Source organism: Mirounga leonina, unplaced genomic scaffold (genome assembly GCF_011800145.1).
Source record: "Mirounga leonina isolate KUSES-001 unplaced genomic scaffold, KU_Mleo_1.0 Mir_129, whole genome shotgun sequence".
NCBI classification, from domain to species: Eukaryota; Metazoa; Chordata; class Mammalia; order Carnivora; family Phocidae; genus Mirounga; species Mirounga leonina.
The window spans coordinates 8,351,239-8,370,439 of NW_023270323.1; the positions used below are offsets into that span (position 1 = coordinate 8,351,239).

General features: G+C 36.0%; 2 protein-coding genes across 5 annotated transcripts in view; one reads left to right on the forward strand and one right to left on the reverse strand.

Moving 5' to 3' along the window:
• Positions 1-19,201, forward strand: part of SNCA (synuclein alpha) — a 147,903-nt gene that overhangs the window by 15,023 nt on the left and 113,679 nt on the right. For all 4 annotated transcript variants that reach the window (XM_035004510.1, XM_035004513.1, XM_035004511.1 and 1 more), the window contains exon 4: positions 3,565-3,707. In XM_035004510.1, the coding sequence (XP_034860401.1) occupies positions 3,565-3,707 (143 nt within the window). The remainder of the gene's footprint in view (positions 1-3,564; positions 3,708-19,201) is intronic.
• Positions 3,980-4,318, reverse strand: LOC118010331 (small nuclear ribonucleoprotein G-like). Its single transcript, XM_035004515.1, has one exon. The coding sequence runs from the start codon at positions 4,256-4,258 to the stop codon at positions 4,031-4,033; it is 228 nt and encodes a 75-aa protein (XP_034860406.1). The 5' UTR covers positions 4,259-4,318; the 3' UTR covers positions 3,980-4,030.

The following is a 19,201-nucleotide window of genomic DNA, read 5'->3' on the forward strand; positions in this document are numbered from 1 at the left end:
CTTCTCACTGGCATTTAAATTGAACTTTGCTTTGGGAATAGCCATTACGTGTTAGGAGGCATCGACTGTATCCCCAGAAGTGGCAAAAGGCAAATATAAAGCAACACGTTCTGGGAACTCTTCCTGATTTTAGACTCTAGGGTCACTTCAGCTTCCCCACATTGCCCAGAACTAAAGAGTAAGGATCTGTCCTTATAGACCACCTTACTTCCCTGACCTGCTATCAAAATCCAGTTGCTTTGTCCACATTATTCAATCATTGGCCTTCTGCAATGGGTGACATGCAATCTGTACTATAATCATGTGACTAGCATATAACATTTGCCAAGTTAACAGCTGACAGTACAGCTCAGCCAATGCCTTGGGCTGGGCTGGAGAGGATGTACGCAAGCATAAAGCATAACCAAAAACAAACAAACAAAAATTGTCTCTATTTGCTTAGGAGAGGGCCTGAGGAAAAATATCACTCAAAACCCCAAATTCCTGAAATCTGGGAAAAAAGCAGAAAAAAGAGTTTGTGAGGCAAAAAGGAAAGAAGGCTAACATTACATAGATGGACATAAGAGATGCAAGATATAGGCTTTATGAGTATAAATGTTATAAGGTTTTGATGAAGAGCGGTTGTTTTATTTCTCTATTGACCTTGAGTTATTAAAAGAGCAGAAGCTCTCTTTTGTTTTTCATAGAACTCTTCATTTAATTGAAACAAACTTTTTTTATTGGAGTTTCTTTTATTTGGCAATTGCATGGAGGTAATAGAGAAAGATTAATTCAACAATTATATCAGATATAGTCTTGGAGAATTTTTGATATGAGATTAAGTCTGCTTCTAAATCTAATCCAAACTATTTACACTGTCTTCTCTAGATGTTTAACTTATTAAAAAAATCTACTGAATCACCATATTGTATTTTGTTTTGTGAAAAAAAATTGTAAGTTTGCTCAACAAACTTCATTTTTACACTTAATTCCTAGCTCTTTTGTTACCATTAAAATTGTTGAAAATCAACATTTTTATTAAAAACCCTGTTTCAACCACTTGACGTTTGATAAAAGGATCAAAGTTCTTCATAACCATCCCTTAAGAGTAAGGGATGTTTGTTCATTTTTTTGCCTTTTTCAGTTTTTATTTTAATTCCAGTTAGCAAGCATACAGTGTTACATTTGTGTCAGGTGTACAATATAGTGATTCAATAATACTGTACATCACCTGGTGCTCACCATGGGTGCAGTCCTTAATCTCCATCACCTATTGAACCCACCCCCTACCCCCCTCCCCTCCAATAACCATTAGTTTATGCTCTATAATTAAGAGTCTGTTTCTTCATTTGTTTCTCTCTCTTTTCTTTCCCTTTTCTCATTTGTTTCTTAAATTCTACATAGGAAAAAAAAATAAAAACATAAATTCCACATATGAGTGAAATCATATATTTGTCTTTCTCTGACTTATTTCACTTAGCATTATACTCTCTAGTTCCATCCATGTTGTTGCAAATGGCAAGATTTCATTCTTTTTTATGGCTGAATAATATTCCATTATATATGTATATATATTAATTATATCCTTATCCATTCATCACTCAGTGGACACTTGGGCTGCTTCCATTTCTTGGCTATTGTAAATAATGCTGCTATAAACTTCAGGGTGTGTGTATCCCTTTGAATTAGTGTTTTTGTATTCTTAGAGTAAATACTCAGTAGTGTGATTGCTGGATCATAGGGTATTTCTATTTTTAACTTTCTGAGGGACCTCCATACTGTTTTCCACAGTGTTTGTACCAGTTTGCATTCCCACCAACAGTGAACAAGTGTTCCTTTTAGTCCATATCCTTGCCAACACTTGTTTCTTGTGTTGTTGATTTTAGCCAGTCTGACAGGTGTGAGGTGATATCTCATTGTAGTTTTGACTTGCCCTTCCCTGATGGTAAGTGATGATGAATATCTTTTCATGTGTATTACCCTTTGGATGTCTTCTTTGGTGAAATGTCTGTTCATGTCTTCTGCCCATTTTTCAGTTGTATTATTTGGTTTTTGGGTGTTCAGGTTTGTAAGTTCTTTATATATTTTGGATGCTAAACCTTTATCAGATACCTACGCAACCATAGGTTGCCTTTTAGTTTTGTTGATTGTTTCCTTTGCTGGGCAGAAGCTTTTTATTTTGATCTAGTCCAAATAATTTATTTTTGCTTTTCTCTTGCCTCAGGAGACAAATCTAGAAAAAAGTTGCTATGGCCAATGTCAAAGAAATTATTGCCTGTGTTCTTTTCTAGGATTTTTATGGTTTCAGGTCTCACATTTAGGTTTTTAATCCATTTTGACTTTATTTTTGTGAATGATGTAAGAAACTGGTCCAATTTCATTCTTTTGCATGTAGTTATCCAGTTTTCCCAACAGCATTTGTTGAAGACACTGTCTTTTTCACACTGGATATTCTTTCCTACTTTGTCAAAGATTAATTGACCATATAGTTGTGGGTTTATTTCTGGGCTTTTAATTCTGTTCTCTTGATCTATGTGTCTATTTTTTGTGCCAGTACCATACTGTTTTGATCACTACAGCTTTGTAATATAACTTGAAGTCTAGAACTATGATGCCCCTAGCCTTGCATTTTCTTTTTCAAGTTTGCTCTGGCTATTTGAAGTCTTTTTCAAATTTTAGAATTGTTTGCTCTAGTTCTGTGAAAACTGCTGTTGATATTTTGATAAGGATTGCATCAAATGTGTAGATTGTTTTGGGTAGTACAGACATTTTAACAATATTTGTTAAATCCAGGCCATAAGCATGGAAAGTCTTTCCATTTCTTTGTGTTGTCTTCACTTTCTTTTATCAGTGTTTTATAGTTTTCAGAGTGCAGAGCTTCCACCTCTTTAGTTACATTTATTCCTACATATCTTCTTATTTTTGGTGCAATTGTAAATGAGATTGTTTTCTTAATTTCTCTCTCTGCCGCTTCATTATTGGTGTATAGGAATGCAACAGGTTTCTGTAGATTGATTTTGTATCCTGTAACTTTATTGAATTTGTTTATCAATTCTAGTAGTTTTTTGGTGGCATCTTTCAGGTTTTCTATATTTAGTATCATGTCATCTGTATTGTTCATTTCTAATAGTAACATGAGCAACTATGTGTTGTTAGTGTGACTCAGAAGGTGTAGTGAAAATGAATATGCTGGGTGAGATTAAAGAATTGATGTTGAAAATGAAATAAAGAAGTACATACCTGATACCACAATAGCTGCGTCTGTAATCATTGCCTTCTCTAAACTTTCCTTAGTAAAATGTTAGCCAAACCTCCGTCGCTCAAAGGTTCTATTTGTGATCATTACATCTGAAGCACGTTTACTCTCTGCATGATTACAGCAACATATCTTAGCAAAGATTTAATGTTTGTCTAAACCATACTCACTTAAATATCTCTGAGGTTTTATTTCTTCTGACACTTCAGGTATTTATAGTACATGCAAATACAGGTCTTTAGAAGTTGACAGCTAGTGGAAGTGAAATTAGTTTCAGTCCCTGTTGTTCCACTGTCCCTTAATCTGTTGTTGTTCTGGATTTATCCCAGTGGCTGAGAAGACCAAAGAGCAAGTGACAAATGTTGGTGAGGCGGTGGTCACAGGGGTGACAGCAGTAGCACAGAAGACCGTGGAGGGAGCAGGGAGCATCGCAGCTGCCACTGGCTTTGGCAAAAAGGATCAGCTGGGCAAGGTATAGTTGTATACGTTCTATGTTACATTTGTAAAGTCTCGGGATCACAGCACATTTTCATGGAAGGCACTAGGCAGGAATAAGATGCTTACTTGGGGGAGGGCTGACGGACCCTCTTCTCAAAAAAAAAAAAAAAAAAGACTACTTTTATGTATGTATTCTTTTTTGGAGGTACTTACCCAGATAAGTGCTATGAAAATTGTACAGTGATTATGATTGTTTCATTTTCTTTTTTTTTTTTTTTGACTATTATAAAAGTTTATTTATACTATGGAGGGGACATGTGGAAGCAGTTGATTTCTTCTGATGAACACACCCATTGTTTATACTCGCTCCAAGGCTTCTAACATGATGATACTATTTCCTCGTATTACCACCATTCCAATATTCTGTTGCCCACTAATTACCATCTCCACACATTCTTCTATCACAAGATTCATAAACGGATCGAACCCCCACAATAGTCCTTGGACATGTCTGCCACCATTTAATTTCAATGACAATTTCTTGTCCATAAATTTTTTCAACTCGGGAGGGTGAGCTTTGCTCATGGTGTCTACTCCGCGAGCTCAAAGATGCCTCCAAATGGAATTCGTGGCATCTCTCCGATTGTTTCATTTTCTGGAAGAAAGTTAATGAAATGAACAATGTAATAAATACCAAAAGAACAGTGACATTTCAGAAAGAAGGGGTGCTTTCATGTTAGCTATGAATCTTGTAATCTCTCTTTGTTGGGATATAACAAATGCTTTGTGCCCAACTGACAAAGTGTCAAACTGAAGATCTTTTGCTTGATTTCTTTATAATGACATCATCTCTTATTAAATGGCATATTTGCTTATCACATAGCAGTTCATTTGCAAATACATGTTTGTGGAGATAGAGTCAAATTGCATACCAACCAGAGATCGTGGTTTTGGGGTGATTTAAAAATTCTCAGGAGAACTTTGTATTTTTGACAAATATGAGACTCTAGTAGGATTATGCAAAAGATATTATGACTTTCATTTTAAACAGGTAAGTGATAGAAAATGAGGTGTCAACTGGAAGATGAAATTTCATAAATTTTGTGACCACAGCAGCAGAGATTTTTGCTATTTCCTTGGCACCATGGCCTCCTTGCTATTCCTTGAACAAATCAAGTACTCCCTTGCCCTGGTGCCTCCCTCTGTCTGGAAGGCTCTTCCCAGGTTATATACTAGGCTCACTCCCTCATCTCAGGTGTTTGTTAAATGATACCTTCTCGGTGAGGCCTACCCTGACCTGTTTGAGATTGGAACCACTCTCCTCACCTCTGGTGTTCCCAGTCTTCCTACTCTTTACTTTTGCCTTTTTTACATGCATCACTTTTAAGAATCAAAAATGACTTACTTTTTTTTTAAAGAGTTCATTTATTTGAGAGAGAGAGAGAGAGAGAGAACATGTGTGTGCATGGGTGCAAGCACAAGTGGGGGTGGGGCAGATGGAAAAGGAGAGAGAGAATCTCAAGCAGACTCCGCACTGAGCATGGAGCCCAATGTGGGGCTCAATCTCAAGACCTCGAGATCATGCTCTGAACCTAAGACAAGAGTCTGGATGCTTAGCCGACTGAGGCACCTAGGTGCCCCCAACTTACTTTTTATATATGTTTATTATTTTATTTGTACCCTCCTAAAATACAAGCCCCATGAGGATGAAATATATTTATTTTGTTCACCAATATTTCACGTGTCTAGAAGAGTACCTGACGCCTGGTGGATAATTAGGAATATTTATTAAGAAGGAAAGGTAGGAAGAAATTAAGTGAATAAGAGTGATTTTTATTTCTGTGTCTAATAATTATATGCATTGCATAGCAACTGTGGCTATTCAACTATCTGAAAGTTATAATCAAAATGGTTTTCAAATAGATATTTTGAAAACTATGTAAGAAAGTAGCTTTATTTGCCAGCAAACTGCTCTGGATTGTTTCCACTCCATGTAATTCTATGTAGCAGGCTGCCTTGATTGATCATTAAAACACTGATAATAAAAAGGCAGGACTAAAAACCTGTGACATATTGAGATTTATCACATGTTTTGTATCATCTGGGCAATTGATGCTACTTATGGAAAATCTGGGCTGGGCTTCTATGGTAGTTCTTTGGCTAACACTTAAGTGTATGGTTAATGATAGGAATATTCCTTTGTCTAGGTTATGCTCGTCAAATAATCTTATTACCTATGCTAATAATTATATAAATTTCTATTTTCTGCCTGAATTTATAATTATAGCTTTATTACATTTCAAAAGTTAAGAAGGATCTCCGCTATTAGTACAGAGGCAATTAACCTGTTAAATGTCCCAAGCCCTTCTCCAATCACATAGAAGCTATGGACTCTCTTCTCAGAAATACACACAATAAAGGGCTTAGGGGGATCTTGGAAGCCCATCAACAGACAAAGCCCATGATTTAGACCAACCTCTGATTGTACAGATAAGGAAAGTAGAATCTACAGAGGGGAGTGACAGTCCAAGGTCACATGCCAATTGTAACCGACTGCTTTTCCATCCACTATGTCACTTCCCCAACCACTTCCTCAAAACCTACCTTCCTTTTGAGTTTTTATAAACTGAATTACAGACCAGATTTAACTGGAAAAATTCTCTGCTTCAGAATATTAAGAAACCAGGGAAACATGTACCTTTCCTTTCTCACCCTTATTTAAGGCATACCATGTAAATTGCAAATAAGGCATGAAAGTACTTCATTTCTTATAAAATTGGGCTTGTTTTTTTACTTTTCTAAAAATATTGCTATTTATTTAATACTTTAAAGCAGAAATCTAAATGATATGACAAAATTAACCATTTGGAGATATTTCTCTTATGGGTACTTACAAGTTGTTCCAAATTTTTAATATGAAAATGAAGCCATAAAACCCAGAAATTGCAGCATAGTTATAGGAAAAAAAAAAAGTCACATTAAACTGAGAGTTTAAATGGCTGATATTCATCCCTGCTCTGTCACCAACAGGATGGATGACCTTTTGAGGATCTCCTAAGACTCTTTCAATATGAGAAACTATACCAGAAATTGTTAAAGCCTAATTTAGCAACAACATTCTGAATTTCTATTATAACTCAAGGAGGATGCTAATAATCTTTTCATTGTGGCCATATCTATGAAATGCCAAAAATGCTAGAGAGTTTAGATAAAATCTTTCAATTTGTTCATTATGAGATTTGAAGTAATGTGATTTCATCATTCAAACTCTGATCAAAATGATTCTGGTAAATGGAAATAAGCAGATTATTGTTGCTTTAACCACTTGTTAATGACTCCATTGGCATATTCATTCTTCATTCAAGAAATAATGCTTGCTCACTATGTGTCTGACACTTTGCTAGATATTGTGGTTACAATGATGAGAAAACCGTACATGGTTTTTCTCTTCATTGAGCTTACAGTCTAGTGAGAAAGATTAATAATAATCATCTAATTACCACACAATATGTATGCAGTTCTGTGAAATACTATGGAGTACATAATGCCGAGAATATCCCAGCCAATATGGGGTAGGGATAAGGGAGAGCATTGCAAAGGCTTCCCTGAGGAAGTGATGTCTGCATTGAGATCTAGAAAAGTGACTGGCAATTAATAAACAAGTGGGAGTTAGAAGAAGAACATTGTAGGCAAAAGTAACAACATGAAGAAATCTCATGTGGTAGGAGGGGGACCTTGGCAAGTCAAAGAGGACTGCAGCTGGAGCCATAGAAAATAAGGTAGAAGAAGCTGGAGAAATATGCAGGGGTCACATCCTGGTTGGCCATGTTGACAATGTTGGTCTTTATTCGAAGAATGAAGGAACCTTATTAAAAAATTTTTTAAGCAAGGATGTCAGGTTATAATTTTGCATGTTGAAAAGATGTCTCTGCTTGCCAGGCAGGAAAGAGATTAAAGGGAGGGAAGAGTGGAAACCAGGGACCAGATAGTGGGCTGGATGGAAAGAGGAGATGACTGTATATTCTAAGGTGTAGGTGGGGGAAGAAAAAGAAATGGATTAATTTAAAGACTATGTAGGAGGTAATATCAACAAGATTTGGTGGTGCGTTTCATAAGGCTTGGGGGAAGAGGGATGTGGTTGGCAGGACTACTGGGTGTTAGCTTGTTGAAGTGGATTAATGACTGTGCCATTCCCTTGGCAGTGGTGCCTCTCTTAAATATCAGCAACACTGCAAAGGGAGTGGCTGCATTGATTTTAGCCTTCGTGCCCTTTGAGGATATTTGGCCCATTCCTCCTTGATTGATAGTGGATCAAATCTTTTTTCTTTCTTTCCTCCCTCCCTTTCTCCTTTCCTCCCTCCCTTTCTCCTTTTCTCCTTCCCTTTCTCCTTTCCTTCTTTCCATCCTTTCCTCTTTTCTTTCTTTCCACCCTTTGGTCTTGTCTTTTCTTTCTTTCTTTCTCTCTTTCCTTCCTTTCTTTCTTTCTTTCTTTTCTTCTTTCTTTCTCCAAGAGCTCTAATAGCTCATTTTGATTTTCTGTTTTTATTTGCTAAATTCATCTCTTTGGGAATGTTTGCTTTGGTGTATTCTATCTCCTTTTGATGTTAATAGAGAGATATGATGACAGATACCTAAGTATTTTTTTAAATTTGAATTTCATATGAATGAAGCTGTCTTTACTAAAAATTTCTAATTATAAGACATTAGATTAAAGGACAAATGGGATGTCTTGAATTTTAAGAATTTGCTTTATCAAATATTATTAGCTCCTCTACTGAATATATTAGAATAATGCATCTACTGATCTATATTTTTGCCTGTGTACCCACAAGATTATCAGGTATACAGTTCATTTCCTGAAGCTCATTCATTTGATTGGCATGGTAGAAACAAGCTGCAAATGCATTGGCAGAAATACTCAAGTTTTAAGTTCAAACAAACAGTGGTATTATATAGATGGAATTTGTTTCCTTTTTTTTTTTACATTTTATTCACATTTATTTTTCATTTTTAGTGCACTCACAGAAAATTAGAACACCTTAAGCAGGAGTTTAATAGCAATTTTTGTAAGCAAAGTTACATTCCATTTCTAAGTCAAATTGGCCAAAGTTTCTCCAGTATTATAAAACATGATAGACAAGATGTTACACAAAACCATTGCATCTGAAGATTTTTTCTTTTATTCTCAAATTGTTTCCTACTTCTATTGAGGACAAATTATCTGCTTGTACTAAGACTATTATAAACAAGCATAGTGAATAAGAGTTGCTCTGTAGTACATCTATGTTTGCAATATACAGCTGGTCATGACATTTGCTCCATCCCAACCCCTTAACAGTGCTTTGCATGTGGTTACTGCTCAAATAAATGCTTGCTGAACAAATGAGCATTTTTTTAATGCTATCTGGAATGCCCTAGAAGAGTTGGATCCTCAGTGTCCCTGAGGTCTATACTTTTGTATTTTTTTAATTATTTACAGAGAGTGAAAGTTCTCCATATACCATAGAGCCACTGCCTAACAAATAGTATAGCAGTAAGCTTCATTATCACATCCCATTTAGTCACAGACCTACCTATGGAAATTAATAGGTTTCATGCAAGAAATAAGCTTGAAATATTTATAGTCTCAGATACTTGAAATATTCAAGTTCATCTGTTTATTATTTTTCTTCAGAATTAGAGTGAAGTGCCTAAACGGTGCCATTTTGAAAAAATTAGATCAGATTATAAGAAATTTTTACTATCCCCAGCACAGTTATCCAGAAAATATTGATTTCAAATGGATGGAAGCACGCATACTCTGTGCTCCTGCCTTAACTCATAAAAGGATAGCTAACCAAGTGTGTGCTAGAGGAGTAAAACAAAGCAGGAATGTGACATTTTTTGTAACATTTAAGTGTCCTTCTCCTTACTTCCTTTGACTTACCAGAGCGATCATGTTTAGCTTGATGCAGACTTATTTTTAAACACTTGAGTGTTATTGACCTTCTTATTAAATAATGAGATGATGGATGTTGACATAAGCTAACTCATGTATGTTGATTTCACAAATAAGCCAAAGGTCACAGGCAATCTTTCAGATTCCTTTGAAGAAGCATACACATATCATAGGTGTAATCTTAATGCTGAATTGTTTATAACAAGGTAACAAGAGATGCCAAGATTAGGGAAATATTCTGATTTATAGTCCATTCTCCTGCAATGTTTAATAATGATAGATCTAATATATTGTCTCAAATAATTAGAAATTTGAGTCTTGCTTTTGTGCTTGACCTCTGAAGATAACCAACGTGACTGTTAGTTATATGTAAACCTAACCCAAACTCTCTGTGGCACAGGGAGTTGCCTGATTTGTACTTGTTGGAGTGGCACAAACTAGTAAGAGCATTATAATCTTAGGTTAAAGCATATTGCAATTAAAGAAAAAGCCCAGTTGACCTGAATGATTTGTTTTTAACATGTATATAATCAGTAATTTTGTATGTGGTATGTAAAAATCAATATTTTATGCTCATATGAAAGTCTACTAATATTACATAAAGTCTCTCTACTTGGAAACACATCTATTATGGTGGGCTTTCTTTGTATCTAATATTTCACTGGGCTCAGGATGGATGGATCGTGATTCCTAATGACCCTTAATCTTGTAAGGTTGTAAAGGGGAAAGTGCACAATCATTATATATGAAGTTGTAAGAAACTTGGGCTTATGATTAGGTTTTCATTAAAATTCAGTATCACTTATTTAATGGGTACTTTGTATGTAGTGGACACTCCGTTGGGCACTCTCAGGATTACAGAGGTGGATAACATATGCATGACTCCTGCTTTCAAGAAATGTGGTCTAGGCACAGCACCTGACATATTTACCCCTGAGAAAGAGGAGCATCTCTACTCTTGGAGAATGTGTATGTATTTGTAACAAGTATATATCCATCATAGGGAAGAAAATCCTTTTTGTTAGGAATGAGAGAGACCTATACTCTCAATAAATATTATACTTTAAATTTTGTTTTTGTCAGCAGATTATGGAATTACCTCACACACATAAAGATAACAGCCACAATATTTTAGCTGTTTAGACAGAAACATAAAAATATTTCCACCTGAGTCCTAGCACCGGTAGTTAATAATGTATAAGCATTATAACCCCACAGTATATACATGACTACAAATCCAATTTCAATCTTCAAAGAACCAATTGTGATAGTAGTTTTGTTAGAAAATGTGTCATAGGAAGAGTGTGATAGAACTGCTTCAAGGCACACCAGCAAACAGCTCTAACTGATATTTGTGAAATTGGCTTATTCCTTCATAAATGCTTAATATGAATTAAAGTTGTACTGAATGCAGGTGAGAGCAATGACCGTACTTTGGTGAGTCAGTCTTCACTCTGCAGGTGGCTAATATCTATTGCTGATGTCCCTTCACATGCAAAGAGAACATGGTATTTTTGATAGTTTCATGAATCAGATATTATTATATACAGAATGATTTCACACTTAGGTCTTTTCATTTTAAACCTCTGTTACCATCTGAGCCATATTTCCACCTTACAATTCAATGGAAAACCTGGAAAAATTATATTATTATGTTTAGGTGACAGGAATAAAGGGAATAGACATATTTGTTTATTATGACACACAGTAGTCATTTCCCAAACTTCAATGATAACCAGCTTTTCTGTTCCTAAAAAGTAAGAGTAATTTTATTTTTTGCCACTTCAAATTCAGGCTTTTAGTTTTCCAATTTTCAGGGAGATATTTGATGGTGTTGTTTGCTTTATCAAGAGAAAATAGGAATTCAAGATACACAAAAATCTAGGACGAAATATGTTTACTTGAATTCAAAGGAACAGAAATAAGGTAAATGAGATGCCAATTGTGTTTTGCGTGCAAATACATAATTATGGAACTAGAGTTGAATGATACATCTCATCAACCCAATTGTTCCATGATAAGGATAGAAAATAAGTAATTTGTCAACTAAAATAGGAAGTAATTCTTTTATAAGAAATTTTATCAAAGCTTTGCAAAACATTTAAATATTTAAGTTACAATTTAAATATTCCTCTTTATCAGGTGATTCTGGAATCACTAAACAGTTATTTTGAAAATTCTCAAAGTATAGTATTTAATTCTTCATGAGGCTATAGTATACATTAATACAAGGAACAGAAATTATGTTTGTTGAATAAACAATTGCATGAATGAATAAAAAAGTTTTTTAAAAAGGAATATATATTTTATCTTCCTGATTAGAGGTAGAAACTGTCTTACTCTTCTTTTGTGTTCCTCACACTAACAAAATATAATTTATCTATTTGGAGCTCAATTCATAAGAATAAATTCAGTTGGCAGCTTTGTGAATTGTGAAGAATAATGTGAACTTTTAATTTAAGAATTTTAGAATTTAAGAATAGAATTTAACCGTCTGACAAACCATAATAGTAAATCACCTCCACTTCACATATATATACACTTTATCCTATTCGATTGTTGGAAATCTTCAAAAGATTGGAGAATTGCCCTTTCAATATTTCTGTTTCATGCCACAAGAGTTTTCTGAGCATGTACATACCGTTTTGTCTTAAGGGTCCAGTTTTTGGTCAGTAGCTTGTGTGTTATTTGCTATCTAGTGAAACCGGAGAAGGCATGTACTCTTACCAATGTCACTGAGTTTGGGGATTAATACAGTTGTCATGCAAAGCATACAGTGGTATTAAAAATACCTCATCTTCAGTTTTTAGCATTATGATGTATGTAAGGTAGGCACCTTTAAAAAATAATCTCATCTAAATAACTAATGCCTGCTTAAAGTAATAATCCTTTTATGGTGTTCTTCCTGCAAAGGAAAACTAACACTTGTGAGTTAAAAAAAAAAAAAAGCAGTTCACGAGTTTTCTAATTAAAGCTGCCCTATATCTGTTCTTTGACTCATCATGATAGCCAGCTGGCCTTTATCTTTATACTGGGTTCCTGGTTTATCTACGTCATTTGATTTGGTCATGTGTATAGGTCCTGTTATGGCTTAGTATGCACAGCATGAGCTTTAAGTAGGGAATGTGGAATTGGTCTTGTCTCTCTCCTTCTGCTGGATGATGTCATCTCATCCCTCTAAGCACTGATTTTCTCATCTGTGAAATAAAAGTGTTGGATTAAATGAGTTCAGAATGTTTTGAGTAAGTTTAATGGCTTGAATTTTAGGCCACTTTGTTCAATTATGCATTGCCAGACCTCTGGCAACTCATTTAACCTTTCTAAACCAAAGTTACTCGAGTGTCTCTAACTGGCCAGCCACTGCACAATCCGTGTGAATGAAATGAGATCACGCAAATAAAAGATAAACAGTCAATTGTGATATGTTATACAGTGAGGACATTTTGTTAAGAAGAAACTGCATTTTCTTTGAATTGTGTTAGATATATGATTATAGGTCTTGTTCGTGTAAGTAAATTGTAAACACAGGAAGTGGAAAAACCATTCAATGAACATCCTACTTTATTTAGCTAAATAAAATGAAGTCACACTACTATTATTTTTCCTTTGATTTCCCCAGTGTGGTTCTATGGAATATTATACACATGTAATTAGAAAGAAATAATTTTGGGAAACACTGGAGTAAACAAAAAAAAATTTCTCTCTTAAACAGAAGAAAATCCCAGAGCCCTAATGTCTTGTTAGGGATAGAGTTGCTGTCTTTTCTAGTGTCTTCTTAATGTCAAACCCATGGAGAGTAGGTCTGGGTGTTTAGTGGAGGTCAGGTTTAAGCTGCCCCAGGTTGACTGAAACTGTCCCCACTCACTCTTTTTGTCCTTTTCTTAATAAGGCTGGTGTTTAGGTCCTGGGTTAGAGATATTTAGAGATTATCAGGACTCAGCATCTCATATCTAAATCCTATTTTTTATAGCCATTTTCTGTAAGATCTCTTGGACAAGGCCAAAGAAATGATTTTCTTCATTCATATGAAACTTCTGTACCAAATCCAGATGAAGCTCCCTTCTGACCTGGATAGGGACAGGTCTAAGAATTGGCTGTGTTATCTTGGCCCCATCCCTTATACTCAAAGGCAGGATGGGGTGCATGGTGGCTCAGTTGGTTAAGCATCTGCCTTCTGCTCAGGTCATGATCCTGGAGTCCTGGGATCAAGCCCTGCATTGGGCTCCCTGCTCAGCAGGGAGTCTGCTCCTCCCCCTGCTCGTGTTTTCTGTCTCTCTCTCTCACTCACTCTCTCTCTGAAATAAATAAATAAAATCTTAAAAAAAAAAAAAAAAGGCAGGAAAGTCCATGGAAGGGAAGGAGGCCAGAGAGTTTTTCCTGAAGCTAATTTTGTATGCCAGAACTTTCTAGAATGGGAGCAATTCCAGAAGTGTACAATCCCAAACTTATCTGATTTGGACACCTTCATGACAAGCACTAAGACTTAGTTTATAGTCTTTAAGGCCTTGCATTTAATCTTATTTTAGTTATTTCCAGGGTAAAACAGACTCATTATATAAATATTCAACCAAATACAAGATTCGTGTTGCCAGAGCTTAACATCAGCTCAAGTTCCTCTCCCCAAGTTCACTTGAAAATGGGATGATATGTCTGCAAAGGGGGAAAGAAGGAGGGACAGGAATAGCAATATCCTTGCTCTTGATCGGGCCTGGTTTTCAGTCAGCACAGCCACTAATGTCCCAGGGTGCCTCTCTGATGTGGTACATTATATGTCTAAATGTGCCCACCTGTCCCCTCCTAACCTCAGGGTCGAGGACAACTATGCTGTCCTGTCACTCCCTGCCTCTGTCCTCCACAGTTGGCCACCAGAGCCTGTGTACTCTTCTTTCTGCCTAATCTGGACTCAGGAAAAGCCTAGGCATCTCCACCACACCAGCGTCAACTCTCAGGAATCAGGGGATGTGGGGGTGAGGGGACTGAGATTAAACTCTCCAGCTTGGTATGTTAGCCCCCCATGTACCTGTGGTTATTTGCCCACACTCTTTTGGCACTGGGAAAGCTAAGAGGTCCTGCTTTTCAGGCAGAATCCCACCAGGGAATGAGATGTGAGCCTTCCCAGTGCACAGACCTCTCCAAGCTCATGAGTAACCACTTGTCTCCATAAAGAAGGGTTCAAGGGAAAAGACAGATTCCCACACTCCCACTAATACTTTCCTTAAAATCTATTTCCCTAGAAATGTCTCTCCTCTTTTTAAAATTTACTGATGGGAAAATAATGAAAGGACCAGCACTTGAACTTTTATAATTTAGTTTCATTGTTTCAACTGGAAGCTTATTTCATAGCAATCCTTGCACCTCCTGTTTAGATAGGGGATAGGGAATTACCTATTAGAGCTATTACCTAAGGTCGCCATGCCCTCAGTTGGTGTTTCACATTACTAGCAACTTTATGTGAGAGATGTCCATTCAATCACTAGCAATATGGTTGGAGAATAAGTTAATACAAATCATTCTTGAGGACATGTTGGAAATCTATATTAAAAGCATTGAAATTATGGATATTCTCTGAATCAACAGTTTCACTTCTAAGAATTTAAATGATCATGAATTTAAATATAAGGATATTCATCTCAGCATTGATTATGATGTTAAGTTGAAAAAAAAAGTTAGACATTTGACAATAGGGTCTTAGATAAGGTTGATAAGGCCTAAGATATGGTTGATCCATACAGTGGTATGCTGAGCAGCCATTAAAATGTTGACAGAGAAGAATATTTAATAGAGTGGAAGGATGCTTTTGTTGCATTAAGTGAAAAGAACAGGTTACCAAACAATATGAACAGTTTGTATAGTATTACCTATTTTTATTTAAAAAACAGTCTGTGAATGATACATGTATACATAAAGACCTGAAGTAAATGCACCAGGCTCTCAGTTTTTCTCAGTGAAGCACTCTCTGCATTTCCAGCTTGATAATATTTTGCTTTGGGGAACTCTCTTATTCACTGTAGAAAGTGTCCCAGCCTTAGACATTGCTTGTGAGATGTCAGTAATGCTCCCCAGGCATTACAGCGACCACAAAATGTCCTTCCACGTTGTCCTTGAGGAAACACTGCAATAGACGATTTCTGGGTTATGGATTACAGTCGTTTTATTGTCTCCCCTTGCTTATTTATATTTCTGTCAATTTCCTTTAACAAGTATGTATTAGACTCCTAACCAAAGCATAATAAATAGTATTTATAATATTCCACTCTATTTGACACTTATGTGACTAAGCATTCTGCTGCTTTCACCACAATTAGAACTTAAAGAGGCTAATTTTCCTTCTTAGTGTCCCAGTTCTGTTTACATTTGTTCAACTAATTAAAAAAAAAATCAGCTTCATGGGTACTTAAAAGTACAGTTACACATTTATTATTCATCCATTCACCTATTTATTCATCAGCTCATCTGGTCCATATTTGTTGAAGGCATGCTGTGTGTAAGATGCTGTGCTAGGCAGCATCAGAAATATAGTGATATTCAAGACCAATTTCTTGTGCTGTAGGCATTTACATCAAACTCTTAATCATGATGAGTATATGTAGGAGTTTCTTAGTCTATTAATGTTATAGACTTTGCTTGAAGATTTCTTCCCCAACCTCCTTGTCTTTCCTTCAAGTTTGAAGTAAGGCTGTCTCTGAGTGAAGTATCATAGCACTAATAGTCTCTTATTATTTCTCAAAAAAAAAAAAAAATCTGGTATAGTCTTTCATTTATTTTTCTTGATCCCAATTATCAAACCAAATTAAACTACTATTTCAGCATTGTCTTTTTGCTATCAAATAATACTGGGTACCACATTCAAATTTCAAGATAAATTTTAACAAAGATTTTTGAGGAGTAATGGGTTGTATTGCCTGAATGAATGTAATACTTTATTCTTTCATTTTTGGCAAGTTTATCTGATCAAGTGGGACCTTACAATTTGACTTTGCAAAATTGTAATACAAATCTTTTGGGCTCTGGGAAAGCTATCATCGTCTTATTTTTATGTATCCTCAAAACTTTGCCTTTCTCATTTCAGTATGCTTTATCCACAGCATGCCCCAATCCCTAAGCTTGCAAATAACTTTTAATGTTTTTATTAACCTGATAACATAGAAAGTTGTAAAATTATATTTTTTGGTAGACTTTTTTTTTCTGTAGTTTATTTCTATTGCAATTAGATAAGTCCATCCACAGTGTATAGTTTATTTTATATATGAACAAAGGCCTTGTACCTGGACTGGGAGGGCCTTTATATTCTTTAGTTTTCCCTAGAACCTCTGAATATCTCATTAATAGGTACTGCCTTTTAGTCCTAACTAGCAGATCTGATCATCATCTCAAATTCCTAAGGTCACATTTTAAAATGTATTTTTGGACGTAAGAGTTTACTGAAACATAATAAGAATTGACTGATTGATGTAGGTATTCGGAATACATAGAATTCAATTGTAAATAGAAATTTGAAACTAATTTATACCTTTATAGAAAGAAACTGCAGAAGACTGACTTGAGGAGGGTAGTAGTTTATGTTAGGAGTAGTGGCTTAGTATTATATATGTGTGTATATACATGAGTGTGAGTGTGGGGTGTGGGTATGTAAAATGAAATTTATGGTAGCATTTTCTTTAGAAATCTACTTGATCTTCTCATAGTTCAACCATTTTATAAATACATCTACATTGATCTATCTTTGGAATCTATGAAATGGCCTTTGGCAGTACTTCCTTTAACAAAAGTTGGAAGTTACTAGCTAGATTAGTTCTAGAAGATTGCCAGTGGCTGTTTACTACCTATAGAATCTAGCCCTAGGGCTTAATCTCATTATTCAAGGCCCTTTTTATTAGGACTCCCTTTCTTTTCAATCATATATTTCTCAATCACTCCACAGAACTCTTCAGTCTAGGCAGACCCCCAATTGTTTTCAAAATATCTCCCAGTTACCTTACACAATATGTAACTTTATTTTTTTTAAAGATTTTATTTATTTATTTGACAGAGAGAGACACACAGAGAGAGGGAACACAAGCAGGGGGAGTGGGAGAGGGAGAAGCAGGCTTTCTGCTGAGCAGAGAGCCCGATGCGGGGCTTGATCCCAGGACCCTGGGATCATGACCTGAGCCAAAGGCAGACGCTTAATGATTGAGCCACCCAGGCGCCCCACAATATGTAACTTTAACTCTGCTTTACCTTTGAGAAGGCTTTTATGCCTCCTGTCTGAATTTTATCCCGTCTACAAAAAGTCCAGCTCAAACCTAGAGAACTACAATAAAAGCTTTCTCTAACTGCTGTAATGCATAATAATTTCACCTTTCTTAGCTTTCGTAGCATTTGCAGATACACCATTCATATTTGGTTGCTTAGGTGAAAACACTGAAAGAATTCTTGCTTCTTTTTCTGTTACATCTTCCATCCAATTCTGTAGCTATCAGTTCACCTATATTTCACAATATGCCCAGATCTTATCATGGCTTCCTTCTCCACTGCCACCTCCCAAGGCCAGCCCTCCATCAGTTTTTCATGTAGACTCCTTCCCTAGCCTCCCAAGTGACCTCCCTGCTTCTACTTAACACAACCCAGTTACTCTGTTCTCCACCAGTCATAGCAATTCTTTTGAAACAGTAACCAAGTCATCCCTCCCCTGCTGTCACTCATCTAGTGGCTTCCCTTCACACATAGAGTGAAATCCAAATCCTTACTGTCGTTTACAGGCCCTACATTATGGGGCTTTCATTAAGTTCTGTGTCCTATCCCTTTTCTCCTGGTTCACTGCCCTCCACGTATGCTGGCCTTCCAGGCACATTTCCAATACTTACTAAATAAATATGAAAGGAGTTTTATTCATTTAAGTGTAGACTGTTTCCTTCTTCTAAAAGCAGAGACAACTGTTAGTCTTCTTTTAAAAAAACTGACTAACCAGAATTTCTGATCTTAATTTTTTTTAAAGATTTTTTAATTTATTTGAGAGAGAGAGACCACAAACAGGGGGAGTTGGCAGAGGGAGAGGGAGTCCATGGGGCTCGATCCCAGGACCCTAGTATCATGACCTGAGCTGAAGGCAGACGCTTGACTGACTGAGCCACCCAGGTGCCCTTCTGATCCTAATTTTAAAAAGACAGACAGCTTCTTGAATGTGTAAAATGGCAAAGATCGTTCTCTACTTCAGATTTCCATGTGATTTTTGGTGCATATTAGTGATTTGGCATGTTATAGAATGTGGGCCAATTCTAATAAAATTACTTGTACCTTTCATACTTATCACAAAAGTTCTTGCTTTTCCATACTTGTGTAGCAATTCTACTTGGTTGTACGTGGATACATGACATTAACTTTTCCTTAAGAACGAAGCAACCATTTCACTCATAAGATAAATCTTAGAGATTTAAAAAACTGCTTATCATCATACATTATTCATATTCCATTAAATGTTTTCTTAGTAAATCACATAAATTAGATTGACTGTTGGACAGATGGGCAGAACCACATGCATCCAATATCAGGCAGTTGGTGAGCACAAGATGCCAGAAAGAAGATTAGGAATATCAAGGCAGTAAGCTCCC

Excerpts from the sequence above, each read along its gene's own strand:
- LOC118010331 (XM_035004515.1), bottom strand. The coding sequence starts at position 4,258 with ATGAGCAAAGCTCACCCTCCCGAGTTGAAAAAATTTATGGACAAGAAA.